Consider the following 17,554-nt stretch of genomic DNA (forward strand, 5'->3'; position numbering starts at 1 on the left):
CTTCTGGTACTGTTGTGACTCTGGACATGCATCTGTGAGAAGCTTAGTTGGGTTTAAATATGCATTTAGGATTATGGGACATTTTCTCTGTACAGAACCAAAAGAATGATTCCTACCATGGATAAGACCTGCTATGTCCATCTCAATTCCTTCAATCTCTGACAACTTGGCTAACCAACATGGGTCCATGCCTTTTCTTATACAAAAATCATAGATTGGACCTCAGTTTCCTTGGAGGTTTTTTAAGATTCCATGATTCCAATTCTGGGCAAGAAAAGACCATTTCCCCTCTAATCTACATGACTACTTCATCAATTATTACTTATCAGTTCTACTAATTACACTTTAAAGAAGACATCTTTATGGAGTCTTTCTATTTAATTTAGGAAAGTCAAAAAAGGTGTTGTATCTCAACCAAGTTTATTTGTGGTGCTCTATATTTCTCATATACTTTAATAAACAACTAAAAACCAATTTATAGTTTTCATGACCGTTGAAGTTCATCAACATAGTTTCTGGCAACTTTTGCTTCCTAAGCTGTTACTGCTTGGAGGGCTCCCCTTGCATTCTACTCACTCCATACTCTATAGCTCTCTAACTCTCAATCTTTCAAATGGATTGACAGTCCTGGTTCCCCTCACTTGGAACACTGCTCTTGTATTATCACAAGAGAGGCTTGGATTTTAAAATGCCCTTTTTGTTCCCGCCTTGGTATCTCTAACTTCCTAAATCTCTTCAATTACTCTTATGGGCAACTTCTTGCTTGCCATGGGACTTTAGCTTAAATGGCTCCTCCCTCTCTCCATCCAAAGTATTGTCCAGGCTGAAGCTGGACCATTGTCTAGTTCTTGTAACATTATTCATGAATTTGTTTGTTCATCTTTTAGCCCAGGGCTGTCCAACCTTACTTTTTAAAAGTTTTTATTGAAACAATAGACAATATTTTTTGATTTGCCATTTTAGTGAGAGCTCTGCGGTAACTTGGTTTCCCTTAAAACCACAGACAGATTGCATAAAATTGCATTTTGGACAGCCTTTTTTTAACACTTAGACCAGAGGTTCTTAACTCAAGTCTCTGGATTTGGGGTATGTGTGTGTAAACACTAAGTCCAGAGACTATATGTCTATGTAGAAGAAATTGATTTTTTTTTGACTAGGTAACAGAGACCATTTGTTTTTTTTTTGGTTTTTTTTTGCTTCATTTCTTACTAATTTTAATTGCTGAATGGGCCCTGGGAAAGACCTCAGTTTAAAAAGACCAAAATTTCCCAAAGCATCCAGATCATCCATATCTGGCCACTGAAGCCGGATGTCACAGGAGGAGAAAGTAAGTGAAAGTTGGCATATCTCCCCCTCACTTAAAACCAATTCACTTGTGAGTCAAGATATCGCCTTCCTGATGTCATTGTTCTTCTTTGAGAATGAAGGACAAATATCGCATATTTGTTTACACATATAAATGTGTCCATTGCACATGCTTATATGTGTGTGCAGGTACATACATTAGTCTATATGTATGAATACATTTACATAAATATTTACATATATAATTGTATTTTAATATAATTGGTTTCCTTGATAATTCTGTTATTTCATTTTTTTTTACATTTACAACATTTAGAGAAGAAATTCCTAAACTTCACCACACTTCCAAAAAGGCCCATGACCCACAGAGGCTTCTTTACCACTTCCAAACTGTACATATGGTATAGGTATTTAATGCCAAAATGTCACTGAGTAAAAGTAATTCTTTTCAATAAAAACACGAATTCATATGAACTTGTACCCTTTACATCCTGAATCCTTCAGAATGAGATAAATTCTGATCAGGATTTTAAAAAATTTTTAAATTATTTTCTCCCTAATTTGGATCAAGAAGACAAATATAGTTATTCTCAAAGATTTATGAAATCCTTAAAGGAATACTGGGATAAGATGTAAAATTCCCAAGCAGGAAAATCTTATTTCTTCAGTTTAGTGAATAAGTTTATTATGGACTGACTAATGAAATGTAATTTTGCTTCTATCTAAAGCATAGTGGCCTTTACCAAATACAATTTATAATTGATCAATCAGTTTTGTGCATATAAATAAACACTTCTAAAATCATTGGAAAATGCATTCTCTTTTAAATTCTCTTCTAATTCTATTTTCTATTCATTTGAATTATGGAGAAGGGTTACCAAGAAAAGGATTACCTTGTTTGAGTTTCACAAATAATGATTCAATAATGGCTCTCAATGATTGACTTTGAAGTATTGACTTCTGAATTCCAAAGGAAAATAAGTTCGAATATGTACCTCTACCAGCTGTAGGAGGGTTTTCTCCTGTTCCGACTTCAGCAACAACTCATTATCCTCTCCCTTGAAATTATCCCGATAGTGTCTCCTGTTATAAGGAACTCTCAGACTCTGGAGAACACCAATCTTATTTTCTAATAGGCGGAACTGCAAGCTCTGGAAACCTGATGCTGGAGATAAGTATTCTCTTTGGGAACAAATTGGAAGGGAGGAGAAAAAAGAGAAATAAATAAATCTATTGATTAACAATACAAATCAGTGAAATAAATTCTCGTTAGTTGTTATCAGATTTCCTCTCATATGGAAGGCCCATCAATGGCTGAATAAGCTGTGGTATATGATTGTAATGGAATATTATTGTGCTATAAGAAATGATGAGCAGGATGATTTCAGAAAAATCTGAAAAGACTTAACATGAATTGATGCAAATTGAATTGAGCAGAACAGGAGAACATTGTAGGAAGTTATAAGAATGTTTTCCTTCATTTTCTTTAATTTTATATATTTAAGGCAATGGGTTAAGAGTGACTTTCCTCGGGTCACACAGTTAGGCAATTATTAAGTGTCTGAGACTGAATTTGAACTCAGGTCCTCCTGACTCCAGGGTTGGTGCTCTATCCACTGTGCTACCTAGCTGCCCTGTCCTTCATTTTCAAAGAAAAACCTGATATCAGGGAGGTGATGCCATGGCAAGTGCACGAATTGGATTTGAGTGGAGGGAGGGGAGTTGTGCTAAGTCACTAGCCTCACTTTCTCCTCCAGAGTCATCTGGGCCCAGTGGTCAGATATGAATCATGACAACTAGAGATGACCCTGAAGGAGAGGCAGTCAGGATTAAGTGAGTTGACCAAGGTCACACAGCTAGCAAGTATCAGAGGCTGGATTCAAACTCCTGCCCTCCTGATTCCAAGGCCAGTGCTCTATTCACTGCAAAAGTAATAATAATATTGTACAATGATAAACTGTGAATGACTTAGCTATTCTCAACAATTGCAAAGACATTTCCAAAGGACTCATGTTGGAAAATGCTATCTCCAGAGAAAGAACTAATGGGGTCTGAATGCAGATCAAAGGATACTATTTTTCGCTTTGTTTTTTCATTATTTTTTGTTTTGTTTATTGTTGGTATGGGTCTTTTACAAATATGACTAATCTGGAAACATGTTTTGCATGATTGTATACCATTGCTTACCATTTTAGAGAACAGGGAGGGAAAGAAAGATGGAAAATTCTAAAAAATTAATGTTAAAATTTTTTTTAACATGTAATTGGGGATAAATTATTTTTAAAAATTTTCTTCTCATTGAGTTTTTAAGAATTAGAATCATTATCTATCTGAGGCATTGTGCACACTGTCCTTAATAGAAATAAAATAGACCATACAGTGAAAAGGACTAGATATAGAACATGGTGTCAAGTACTGACTTTTCTATTTATTAGTTCAGTGATCTTCCCTCTCCTCCAAAACTAAACTGAAATGAAAATAAAAATTTTTTAGGAAATCTAATGGAACTTAAAATATGAAATATTTATAGGGATAGATCCTAAAAACTCAGAAAATACCTTCTTACTTTAAAAGGAGTACCTTTTCTGATTTTAAGAAAGCCAGAAATTATCTGGACCTTGATTTTCTTATCTGTAAAAATCAAGATAATATTACACCAGTTTCTTATAGTGTAGTTTGGGAGACTCAAGGAAACAATTTGAAAATCATGAAACACTTAAAATCCTGCTATTATCATTCTTTTCAGTGATTCAAAATGCATAACAATTATAAACTAATAATGTACAATGTTTATGTGTGTGTGTGTATTTGAAAACAAGGTACATAATAATCTGAGTAAGGGGTGGCAGGAAATCTCCTTACACATCAATTCAGAAATGAAAATTCAGAAAATACCTGGTTCTCCAAAAGGAATTCAGTAAACAATTACACTTTATCTCATAAGTCAATGTGTATCCAACCCCAGCTCTTCTCAAATATAGTACCTTACATAAAAGTGCTTAATGAATGCTTAATTATATTGAATTTAATAGAATCATGATTGTGTTTCTTACTTATTTGCAATGGAAATGGAGGGAGAAAAATAGATTATTGTTTATTGAAATATTTGTACATAAATTTATATGTATTATATATATATATATATTTCTATATTTTGAACTCCTACTAGAACAAGAGTTTAGAATTCTGGGTCTATGGTATAGCAAAAAGCAAATAAACAAAAAACAAAACAGACAAAATACTGAACAGTTATTTTATTATTTTACATCTGTGCAATAACAAACTGGTGACATGTATGGCTTGCTGGATACCTTAATTAGATTACCATTATCAATTTGAATGTATGAATCCATATTGACTTAGAGGCTGTCTAAAATTCCCTACAAATTAGACACGTATCAGTTTGACTTTGATCGTGTTGAACTACAGTTTACAATCTTACATCAGACATGGTGTCTTTGCCCTTTACCCTTTGCCTTTATAAAATGTACTAAAACTTTATTTTGTTGGAACTTGTTACACAATTTGTTCTTCTCCCATCACCACTGCCTCCAGGTTTGGCAGCTAGAAGACACTGTGACTATAGCTTTGGACTGGGACTTAAAAACTAAACAGCTGTGTAACACTGAGAACTCACTCAACCTCTATCTGCCTCAGTTTCCTAGGATTCCTACAATCGGGATTCCCTACAATTCCCTACAAATTAGCATTAAGTGACTTTCCCAGGGTTACATAGTAAATGTCAAATGTCTGAGACTGGATTTGAACTCTGGTCTCCTGACTTCAGGGTGGGTGTTCTTTCCATTGTGTCACCTAGCTGCCTTTGAAAAGGAAATTGTAAGCTGCAGAGCAACAGGAGGAGAGCAACCAGTATATTTAATGGTCCTGAATTCATACCAAATGAGAAATAGTTGAAGCAAATGTAAATGTTTAACCTGGAAAACCAATGAATGGGGGGGGGGGGCATGATTTTCCCAAATCTGAAGGAAGGCTTATCCTATGGATTGAGATTTTTCTGTTTCATATCTGAGGATACCAGTAAGGGGATGTTGCAGAAACAAACACTTAGGCTTAAAATAGGAAGAATCTTCCTAATAATTAGAGCTAGCCAAAGTGGGACAGGCTGTTTGGAGAAAAAATGAATTGTCCCTCACAAGAGGCCTCCAAGGAATGGTTGTACACTTGCTGTTAGGTGATTTTTGTTCTGATGTAGCTTAAACTAGACAAAATCTCCCTTTTAGTTCTGAGATACCATAACATATCCAGTTTATAGAATATTTCCTTTATAACTTTGTGAGGCCACAGTTTGTTTTTGTTTTTTAAATTTTTAATGGATTTAAAGAGAAGATCTGAACACTTGAAATCATTGGTACAGAGAACTCTCAGTATTCATACATTCTCAAACATTGATCAGTTCTACTCTGCAATTAAAGAATGACTTATGACCTTGAGAACTGAAGTGACTTGTCCCAAATCACAAAGCCAGTGTGTGATGGAGTGAGATCTAGCTTTTTCTAACTTAAAGATAGTCTCCCTATTCACTGTGTCAAGACAGCTGTCAATGAAGCCAATAATATTGCTTCCATTTTCACAAAGGGGAAAATTGAGGACTAAAAAGAAATTTTACATACATAGATGGTAAAGACAACAGAAAATAGTGGAAAGATTGAGCAACAAAATCAGATTTTTTCACTTTAAATCTAGTGCTTTCCAAAAATCCATCTATGTCAACCACATGTTTTCTTCATGAAGATTAAATTAGAAGGTAAATATGCAGAAATACTTTTTTAAAAATTAAGAAATACATACCTGAAGTCATTGAAGTCCAAAGCTGTCATAGTTTCTAAAACTGAAAATTGTTGTACAAGTAGTTTCAATATCACTGAAATTCGATGTATTCTTGTAACAACCTTAAGCATATTCCTTTCATCTCTTACCTGAGAGTAAAGGAATAAAATCAGGATTAAATAAATGAAATTTCTGGAAAATATAATTATTTAAAATTAGCATATTTGAACTTACTCTTGAACTCATGAACTCACTCTTCATTCATAAGAAGACTACTTAGAATTTTCAAGTTTTAAGATACAACCAAAAGTTCTTCTGCATATGTATAAGGAATGTGTATGAAGTGATAGACAAACAAATTGTTAAAAGAGAAGTAATCATTATGAGTTTAAAATTTAAAATATCAGAAAAATATATAGATGCGAATAATCTCTAAAATAAATCCTCCCAACATTGGTTCCCTACCCAAAATGAAGAAAAAACCCAATTATCCATCACTGACACCTCACCCTGTAGTGAATGTCAATGAACAACCCTGGAGAGGGAAAATCTAACACAGGGGCCTTTATACAATCATATTTTTAAGTTTATACCCACTCTTAACTCTCTGGACCCTGAGATATATCAGTCAGAGAGAATGATCATGGTGTTGAAGATGCTTTGCAACTACTTTTCTTTACTATGACCTTGGGCAACTCACTTAACCTCTGTTTGCCTCAGTTTCTTCAACTATACAAATCTTAATAAACAAGTAAAGGACTATAATTATTCTAACTCTTTTTCAAAGGATAAGAAGAAATATAAAATATGGTTCCTGAGTAATGAATAAAAAAGCAATCAACTATTTGAAATTTTAAATCATTTAAATTTTGATTAGAGACAATATTGGTGATAATTAATGAAACAAACCTTTCCCCTTTCTTTTAGTCATCCTAGTAGAATGTTTCCTAGTCTATCTCACTTTTCTTTTATCATGTTTATTTGTAGCTCAAAAGAGATTTGAATTTGATTTGTACCATGTGGATAAATTCACAAGAATTCTGGGAAGTTCTCTCATTTCTCTATCCCTCTGCTCTCTAGCCTAGTTGTTAAGATGATAACTTAGAGACAGATTACAGTTCTGAATTAGTAGAGGGAATTTCCATATGAGAATTTCCTTCCCCCGATGATAAGTTAAGACACCTCTGACTTTCCCCAGATAAGTCAGAATTTGAAGTGTCTGCATGACTTTGATATAAGGAAAATAGGCGTGGGAAATCTCTGAAAGCTATATAGAATACTAAAGACAAATGTGTAATATTAAAGACCAATAGTAGTTTTGGGGGAATAAAATAGGCCCTGCTATACTCAGTTTGCCATGCATTAAAATGAAATATATTTTTTGAGACCAATATTCTCAAATGTCACATTTCATTGAAAATCAACAAAAATAATGATAAAAACAACAACAAAAATATATTTAAAGGTCATATGGACTTGTGTTTGAATTAGCTAGATCAATCAGGGTCAAATTCCTTTATATAACCCCCCACATTTTAAAGTACACAAATAGCCATCAAGAATGTTCTTGGAAGGGATCCAAGCCTAGGCAAATCCATAGGAGTAAAGTAATCATCCATCTACTTTTCCTGGAGGCTGTCCTTCACTCTAGAATTTCTCATTTCTAGGCAACTTGACACTACTTGTGAGTCCAAAAAACTACCTAATGGATGAGAGTGTACAAGAATACAAAAAAAAATTATCACTGGTAACTTATGCAGGAAAACCATTCACCTTACATGGCTTCATGCCCTTTACATTTTTTTAACCACTTGTTTGACTCCACTATCATTGGAGTCCAATTCTTCAACTATGACATGAACTATGACATTTTGAACATCCCCTTATGCTTTTCTGCAAGCACAAGCTTCTCAGAGAATCTTAGAGCTATAAGGGATCTTGGAGATTGTCTAAGTTAACTCATAACTGACTGGGTATCTCCTTTATTGTATCCCCAAACATCCAGGCTTTACTTGAAGACCATTAGTAATGGTTAAAGCAATCATTTCCTCTTTGGAATAGACTTAAATATTAGAAAAATATTTCCTTAAATGGAAATATATAAGGAGACACTTGATGGATATTGCAGTGGTTAGATAGCAAGGTGACCTGGATTCAGACAGACATAGGTTCAAGTTCTGACTCTGGCATATATTGGTGTTGTAAAACTAGGCAAGTTATTTCATCTCTCTGAACCCTCAGGAAGTTCTGTAATTGTATATAATTCCCTGTTCCTAGAACCTAAACCCCAGGATTAATCCTATTTGTAAAGTGTTTGTGGGACATCTATTCACAAGTCATTGAGCTTTTATGGGCTAACCTAGAAACTCGAAGTCATTTCTGGCATGTTCTATTGGAAAATGTATACCAAATAAATCACAAACTAAAGACAAAAGCCTAACTGGTTTAGGAGTTGGTTCACAGTGCTCACCTTCAGACCCCTGAAGAATTTATTTCACTGAAACCCCAATATGCCTGAGCAAAACTTGTAGTGTCCCTAGAAGAAAATTGAAGCAAACTTCAAGGACTGAATAGTAGAATAGTCACTATGACAGCCCAACTCAATAATCAGACGTTTATTTATTAAGGAATATTGATGGTCCTTTGAGCTAATTGCAAAGATTAAATAATATACCCTAAACTCCTTGAATTCAGTCATTGTTTTGTCTTTGGCCTTTGAATATCCAGGTTTTCTTGCCAATTTACATTGGCTATAGTAAATGTTTAATTACTAGTTAGATTAGATTTGTTAAATTTTGAATCATTCTAAGTATTTCATAGCTATTCCAAACAAAATAAAACACTATACTGAAATTAAAGTATAACATCAGTTGGACTTACGTGACCATGTTGAAAAATCTCCCGGACAGAATCCAATTCCCATAGGATTTGCTTAAACCAAAGTTCATATGCTGTAATAAGAAAATCATGGTTATGGCCATGTCTTCTTTGACTACATACATAAGTATAAGACATGTATACATTACAAAAAAAGAGAGGGAGTAGCAGTTTATAGCTTTTTTTTTCTTTTAGGTTTTTTGCAAGGTAAATGGGGTTAAGTGGCTTGCCCAAGGCCACACAGGTAGGTAATTATTAAGCGTCTGAGGCCGGATTTGAACTCAGGTATTCCTGACTCCAGGGCCAGTGTTCTATCCACTACACCACCTAGACACCCCCAGTCTATAGCTTTTGCATGTGCATGGGGTAGTGTGGGAGATGGGGCAAAAGATACAGTGAAAAAAAATCTTACCTAGTTTTAAATTAATGTCCTTAGGGAAGATTGGAAAAAGATTTGCTTTAATATGGAGTTATCTACCAAAGAAAGATAGAGGGACTCAGTGGAGGGATTTGGAATATTTAAATGCAAATCTTTAAAAAATACTATTAGTATTTGATATAATGCTTCAAAAATCATGAAACTGTATATTTATTGATCCACTGATACTGCTACTAGATAACAAAAAAGAAGGAAAAGTCCTACTCTTAAAATACACACACACACACACACACACACACATACACACTCTTTATCAGTTTATTTTTTAAGGCAAAGAACATGAAACTAAAGGCATCCCTATAAATAGAGCAAATTAATTATATAAATATAATGGATATCATAAATTCATAAGAAATGATGAAAGGGATGGAATTCATAATTCTATGACTCAGGAATTTATTAGAAAAATCTAACCATAATTTTCATTGTAAAATTAAACAGATTTATTTCTTTGAAATGGAGAAAGATTTGAACATGAATGGAGTACATAGAAATAAAATCTGTAGCTTTTGTATTCAAATATTAATTTCACATAGAAATTGGATATTTAGGGGCAGCTAGGTTGTACAGTAGAAAGAGCATTAGACCTAAAGTCAATAGAGTTCCAGTATAGCCTCAGATACTTACTAGCTGTGTGACCCGAGACAAGTCACTTGACCCTATTTCATTAAAAAAAAAAAAGCACATGCTTATTCTTGTGAGAATAGCAAGGCCAAGTTTTCATGGTGCTGACCAACAAAGGTTTCCAACCTCAGACCTCAATATCTCTAAAATGATGAAAATCTCAGGCAAATTAATCATGACTATATCAGTCATTAATATATTAGTAAACTTTGGTCTGGTAGATTTTAAACAGCTTATGTTCTAAAGGGACCCTTGAGGGATTGAGACAAGGTAACTGAGATTTTTATGGAGGGAAAATAGAGAAATAACTCTGAAACAAAAAGTGAAATATTATAAGGAAGAGAGAACTAGATTTTGAGTCAGAAAAATTTGTTTCCAAGTGTCACTTCTGCTATATACTGGGTAAGTGATTCTGTTTCTCAGTATCCCAAACAATTTCCTAAAATTATAACTTTCAGAGAAGGTGTCAATATGTATCTGTAAAGGGAGATTCCTATTTTGATGAAATAAAGAATGAGGTCCTAAATTTGCAATGTGAACTCCATGTGAAATATCTCAGCATAATCTTTGGAGCTAGAGTAAGGGGATAAGGGTGGGAAGGTAGAAGTGGATTGAAGGAGAGTTCAGCCCTCTTTAAGTGGTTAAAGGTACTGGATGTAAAGAGGAATGCTAAAATTAAACTTTACATCTTCCACAGTTTTGCCTAGAAACATGTTTGCATATGACTCCATAGTATTTCCCTAATTAAATTTGAGGTCATCTATCACCATTTTCTTAAACTAGTGTTTTCTGAATAACTAAATTGGAAGTTGTAAAATCTCATTTTTTAGTGAATTATTGGATTTGGCACCTTACCATTATATTATGGGATAAAGTAATCATTCATAAATAGTCCTTTTGATTGACTATTGTAAACCTACAGAAAGAGACTTGAGGAAATTATATGGCAGTGAAATGCACATCCAGATATTTAAAACCAGAAAGACTAAAGTCTGAAGAATCTCCTAATGTTCTTCCCTCTTCCATCAATGAAACTATATTTGTACTCATCCCTGGTACAATTAGAGTTATGGAAATGATTATATATCATGAAACTGTTGGTTCACACTCCCTTCTGCAGTTTACCTTGATGGGTGATAATGAAAAGATGTTCATCATGAATCCTGTTTCCTTTCTTTTCACTCTCAAGTTCTTGGGCATCCAAAATTTTTTCCAGCTTTAATAGAAAGATCATGAGGGTCAGTTTGCTATCCCACAACATGCTCATGGCCAAAACTTAAAAAACAACAAATAAAAGTATTCATGTATTTTCAAAATCCAATCAGTTCTTAGGAATTGAATGAATTTTTCTCTGCACAGACCATGGTTGAACAATGACCTCTTCATCAAATAGGGAACTGAATTTCATTTTGTTTTTAAATGGCAATAGGGCAAATATGTCTGCCATTTTTTTTCATCCTTCCTAACAACATTCATTATAGTAGAACACCATTAGGAAACTCACTACTTGTACTGTTCAGATATATAATGTGATAAAAACTTGATACTCTGTTGTATTCTTGTCCCTCGATTCCAGCTTGATAATGAGGATTCACAGTTATACTGAGCCTGGAAATACTGGGAGTAGGTTTATAAAATAATTTATCTGCTCTCCCAAGGACAACAACAAGACAAAATCACACAAGGCTTGTTAGTCACATACTTTGCTGTGTTAGGTTCTAAGGAGACAAGGCTAAGGATAAAAATAAGAAGTCTCTGTTTTTATCCTGAGGGGAATGATGGAAAGTTAGAGCTGCAAGGGATATCAGAGTATCCATAGGTAAGGCAATAGAGAACCAAACTTGCTCACTCCTTGTCTCCTACTTTCAGAATCTAACATGTAAGATCATGAAAGTGAGAGTTGGAAGTCACCTCACAGACACTATTTAACACAACCCCTCATTCCAGTTTTGAGAATATGGAAGCACAGAGAAGTGAGTGGATTTGTCACAGTCCTACTGGTAATGGTAGAGTCAGAATTTAAGGAAGTCTTCTGATCAAATCCAATATTCTTACCACTTGCTATCCCATCTACCTCCTCCCCCCCACGTAATGCTTAACAGATGCTTAAACTCAATACTTAAAGAGCAAAGAGCATTGAGAAGTTTGAATCAAGTTTCACTGTCCTTGCCTTCAGATAGAATATATCAATGAGTTAAAAGATTTCTGTGAATTGGATGGGGATTTATTGACAGTCGTGTTTGCATAAATTGGACAAATCTGCTTCCTATAAGTCAGTAAATAGTCTCTTTACATTTTTTCAGCATTTCTGTGATATAGCAATACTGTGAGTTTTACTGATAGACTTGAGTGCTTCATGATATTTTCCACTTCTATGGCATCCCAGATTTGTGTAAGCCACGTATATTTATGTTTTTACCTGAAAGATGCCTGGTTCTCACTGAAGACCAATGGGTCAATTACTTCATGCCATTAGAATGCTGGTTTGCATTTCCATTTATTGTCTTGGTCAAGATAACTCTTAAATGAGGTTTTATAGTGAATTTCCAAGCTTTGTGTGTATTTATATGTTTCTGTGGGTGCATGTATATCTAAAACTTAGAGTATTAAGAAAGTACACATTTGAAGGAAAAGGATAAATACTAGTTTCATCTAAAGGCTATTTTATATCTATCTGTTGGGTGGCTAAGAAATGAATGCAAGCAAACAGTCATAGATAGCCATGCAGGACACCTAAACACTTACATGTAGGTAGTTTCCGTAGATAAGTCCTCCTTTACTGGCTTTATTCATTCCAGCCTGTGATTTGTCTTCTTCGTTGTCTTCTAGGTGTAGCTTGTTCCAAGCATGTCTAGGAACCCAATAAATTAGAAAGAATGGAAATGAAAGAGGAAAGGGGAAGAGAGGAGAGGGGAGAAAAGAGGAGAGGATAAAAGAAGAAAGGATTGAGAAAGAGGAAGAGGAAAGGAGATGAAGAGGAGAGAAAAGAGATCACAGAGAATTTATTATCACTATACTCACCCAATACTGTTAGCTAGAAAGGGACACCCACTCATGATGATGATTTTTATCTCTCAAAGGCAATAGATTGTTTCAGTTCTAGACTGATCTCTTCATTGACTTTCCCAGTTATGTCACAGCTGTCTTTTATGTACCTTGCTTGCTCAGCAGCAGCCAATCACCTATGCACACACTGCTTGTCCACATCTATCATTTATAACTGCAGTAGCTGAACAAGTCATACAATTTTTGTCAAGGGCAGGGCGGAGGGAAGAAAGGGAGGGAGAAAAATATGGAACTCAAAACCCTACAAAAGAATAAATTTTGGAAAATTAAGTAAATAAATTTATTAAAATTAAGAATCATACAGTTTTAAAGTGCAATATCCCAATAGTTGATCTGAATGGATTTGTGGTGAAACTTAAGTTTATTTTTAACTAGTGAAAAATGTTCCTATAGACTGTATCATTTTTATAGTAGGAATCAGAAAAGTTCTTGGACACAAAATGTATAAAGTAAGAGCACATTGAATATATCAGTGGGAAAACATTGTGGTTACTGACTGAAAAAGATTTTTAATGACTAAGAATATATTTAGCATAATATTAAATTTAGATAAAGAGAAGTACAAGAAATTTGTTCTCTGCTGGCTGTCATTTTCAGAATTTTTTGTTTGTTTGTAAGGCAATGGGGTTAAGTGACTTGCCCAGGGTCACACAGCTAGGAAATTATTAAATGTCTGAGACCGGATTTGAATTCAGGTCCTCCAGACTCCAGGGTCAATGCTCTATCCACTGTGCCACCTAGCTGCCCCTATCTTTAGGATTTTGGAAACTGGTCATTAAGGTACATGCTTAATCTATATTTCTCATGTAGCCCTACATATTCTACTGGATGCTATTGAATGTACTTACTAACTTTACCTGATCCTTGAAACCAATTTTAAAAAGCAAAGGAATGCTGAATGAAGACACTAGAAGAGCTATCTGACCTTGATCTCAACTGACCTCATGCTTGGAGCTGCTCCAAACAGGTTTCCTGTTGCTCTTCCTGGAGCCCCAGTCAGCTGTTCTGACTTGTCATTTCCCCTTCCCCACAGCCTTCTCTATGGACTTCTCATTATTTCCATAAAACAACTTACTTAATAACTTTAGGCTATGCCTCCCATAAGCCTCCCTTCCAGCTGAATTGTATTTAACCCTGTCCTTCCTCTGCCCTTCTTGTTTGCTCTCAGTACTTTGGTGCTACTTGGTAGCCCTGTTGCTCTTCCCTTGCCTCCATTCAAAGACTCATTTTTACTGTTTTAGCAGTCTTTATTTTAGGTAGACAACCCCTTCCAGCTAGAAATCCCAGAAGTCCCAAATTTTATTCTCCTCTTTGGGGTTAAAACTAGGTTGCTGATTGATATAACAGGACTATATAGGTGGAATTTGAGTCAATTCAGCTCCCAAAGGGTGGTTTTGCTTGCTTTGCCTTAGTATCTGTGTATCTAGAAGTCAAGTGAACACAAGTGGCAATTGCTGTATGTGACCTCAGGCAAGATAGCTCTGCTCAGCAGTTTCTTCTTCAATTTAAAAAATAAAAAAAAGGCAGGGTGCATGGGAGTTGGGGTTGGGGGAAAAGAGGAGTTGAATGATTTGTAATTAAGGTTTTATGACTCTATTTTTGTTGTTGTTCAGTCATTTCAAACTTTTCTTGACCCCATTTGAGGTCTTCCTGGCAAAGATACTAGAGTGGTTTGTCATGTCCTTCTTCAGTCATTTTACAGATGAGAAAACTGAGGCAAACAAGATTAAATGCTTATCTAGTGGGGTGGCTAGGTGGCGTAGTGGATAGAGCACCGGCCCTGGAGTCAGGAGTACCTGGGTTCAAATCCGGTCTCAGACATTTAATAATTACCTAGCTGTGTGGCCTTGGGCAAGCCACTTAACCCCATTTGCCTTGCAAAAACCTAAAAAAATGCTTACCTAAGGGTCACACAGCTAGTAAGTGTCTGAGGCCAAATTTGAACTCTCACTGTCTTGATGCTAAGCCTTGCACTCTAAACATTGTCCACCTACCTGTACCCTATATTGCATTGGTATTTCTAATAGGTTAATAAAAATGGCTAGCATTTGTATCATTCTTTAAGTACATAAAGCATTTTTCATGGATTGGTTATATTCCCTTTATTGCTATATTTTATCATCCTCATTTTTTCAGATGATTAAATCACTTACTTAATGTCAAAATCCAATTCATACCTGAATCTCTTCTAACTTTAAGTCTAGCACTTTTTCTACCATATGTTTTCTATTTTTGTAGGTAGGGGATATGTGCATTCTGTGTCCTTAGGTTTTCATAACACATGAAGTTGGTAATCTTGGGTTAAATGTAGCTGACACCCATGAACAAAGATTCTTTTCTTTGTTTTTATTTTGTTTTTCTAGGTATTCTACAAAGCGCAATATATTGAATCATCTCTCACACCCCTTGTGGAGTTTGAAAAGTGAGAATAACTATTAAGATCTCCTCTTTCCAGTTGGTTGGTTCCTTAGGCATATGTTGACAAGGAATAATTCTGTTTAACTTTTTTTAAGGGCCTGTGCTTTGAGAAGAGGACACAGCAGAGTACTAGGACTGGGCTCAGGAAAACCTAAATTCAAATCTGACTTCAGATACAAGCTGGGTAGCCTCGGGAAAGTTATTTAATCTTTGTTTGCCTTAATCCACTGGAGAATGAAATGGCAAACCATTCCAGAATCTTTGCCAAGAAAACACTACCTTATCTATTATTTGTTTGTTGCAGTTTTTAAGATTTTTTTCTCTTTTTTTAATCCTAGCACTCTGGGGTCAGATGGTTCGGTGAATTCCTCACCAAACAAACCCTAACTCCAGTCTAGGGATCTGGCAACAAAATTGCACTCTATAATTCAATGTATGTTTTAGAGAACTGCCCCCAAATTCAGAGAGGGTAAATGATGTCTCCAGGGTTATCCAGTAAATATATCTAAAGTGAACTCATGCTTTCATGTCTCTTGGTCCTGCACTGTAGCCATCATACTATGGTATTGGCATGATCTCAATAGGAGACATACCCCATGCAATCATTTCCAACTAAATGTGTTTATTAACTAATTGTACATCATATCATTTTTTTTTTAGGTTTTTGCAAGGCAAATGGGGTTAAGTGCCTTGCCCAAGGCCACACAGCTAGGTAATTATTAAGTGTCTGAGACCGGATTTGAACCCAGGTACTCCTGACTCCAAGGCAGGTGCTTTATCCACTACGCCACCTAGCTGCCCCACATCATATCATTTATTAAGAATGGGGGGACTTCAGAGATCACATGGTATAATCCTTATCTGAAGCACAAATGTCCTTTATAATATTTCTTTTTATTGCTGATGTAGAAAGAACTCTGGTTCTAGAATCCAAGAACCTGTGTTCTAAGCCAATTTCTGACAACTTATTGATGGAGTGACCCTAGACAAATCAGCCTCCCTATCTAAGTGTTCTTATTCATAAAATGAAAGAGTTGGATTAGGTAGTCTCTAGGTCCTATGCTCTCTATGTAGATGTTGTTTATGTGCACAAGGGAGAGCTTGTTATAAAACTTCAGAATTGAATTTTAACTTTTCTTCTCACTCCAATTCCTTCTTTGCCATTGTCTTCTTTCTATGTGATTAATTCTTTAAAATTACAGGAAGAGTTGCAATTACTAGATATCTAGACATAGTACTTACAGCAAAGGGTACCATCATACATTTATGGATACTTTATAAATTTTGTAAACATGTAAAAAGTTGAGGGGCATTACTAACAAAATGATCAGATTTGACTTTTTAAGTGATTATAAAAGATTTCTAGAAAAGATCCCCAAAGTTCAAAGTAAAGGTGCTAAAAAAGTAACTTCAGTATGGAGAAACATCATTAAATCTCATAAATTTATGTGAAATTTTGCAAATTTATAGTAGTGGGGTAGCCTAGTGGATAGACTATTCATCCCGGAGTCAGGAAGACTCAAAGTCAAAACCACTCTTAGACAGTATGACATTGGACAAGTCACTTAAGCTCTGTCTTTCTCAGTTTCCTCAGCTGTGAAAATGGAGACAGGGTTGTCATGAGAATTGAATGCAATAATATTTGTAAAGTACTTGGCACATATATATATCATCATATATATATATATATATATATATATATATATATATATATATACACATAGAGAGAAAGAGAGAGAATGTTTATTTTGTAAATTTTTTTTGCAAGGAAGTGGGGTTAAGTGACTTGTCTAAGGCCACACAGCTAGGCAATTATTAAGTGTCTGAGGCCGAATTTGAACTCAGGTGCTCCTGACTCCAGGGCTGGTGCTCTATCCACCGCACCACCTAGCTGCCTTAGAATGTTTTATTTTTATAGATAATATTTATACCACCCAAAACTGAAAGAATAACATCTTTCAAATGTCTCTTTTTAAAATATAAATATTTTCTTTATTTTCCAATTATATACAATAGTAGTTTCTACCTATCATTTTT

At 35.0% G+C, this 17,554-nt stretch overlaps 2 protein-coding genes across 2 annotated transcripts in view; one reads left to right on the forward strand and one right to left on the reverse strand.

Annotated features, from left to right (window-relative positions):
* The window catches only part of TDO2 (tryptophan 2,3-dioxygenase), a 29,350-nt gene extending 16,158 nt beyond the window's left edge, over positions 1 to 13,192 (reverse strand). The window contains exons 1-6 of the mRNA XM_074229064.1: positions 13,055 to 13,192; positions 12,779 to 12,884; positions 11,159 to 11,249; positions 8,974 to 9,044; positions 6,115 to 6,242; positions 2,301 to 2,487 (exon numbers count right to left, since the gene is read on the reverse strand). Of these exons, the coding sequence (XP_074085165.1) occupies positions 2,301 to 2,487; positions 6,115 to 6,242; positions 8,974 to 9,044; positions 11,159 to 11,249; positions 12,779 to 12,884; positions 13,055 to 13,089 (618 nt within the window). The 5' untranslated portion in view covers positions 13,090 to 13,192. The remainder of the gene's footprint in view (positions 1 to 2,300; positions 2,488 to 6,114; positions 6,243 to 8,973; positions 9,045 to 11,158; positions 11,250 to 12,778; positions 12,885 to 13,054) is intronic.
* LOC141519181 (uncharacterized) overlaps positions 1 to 17,554 on the forward strand; it is a 60,159-nt gene that overhangs the window by 18,161 nt on the left and 24,444 nt on the right. The gene's annotated exons all lie outside the window — the stretch shown is intronic.

This window comes from Macrotis lagotis, chromosome 3 (assembly GCF_037893015.1).
Source record: "Macrotis lagotis isolate mMagLag1 chromosome 3, bilby.v1.9.chrom.fasta, whole genome shotgun sequence".
Taxonomy (NCBI): domain Eukaryota; kingdom Metazoa; phylum Chordata; class Mammalia; order Peramelemorphia; family Peramelidae; genus Macrotis; species Macrotis lagotis.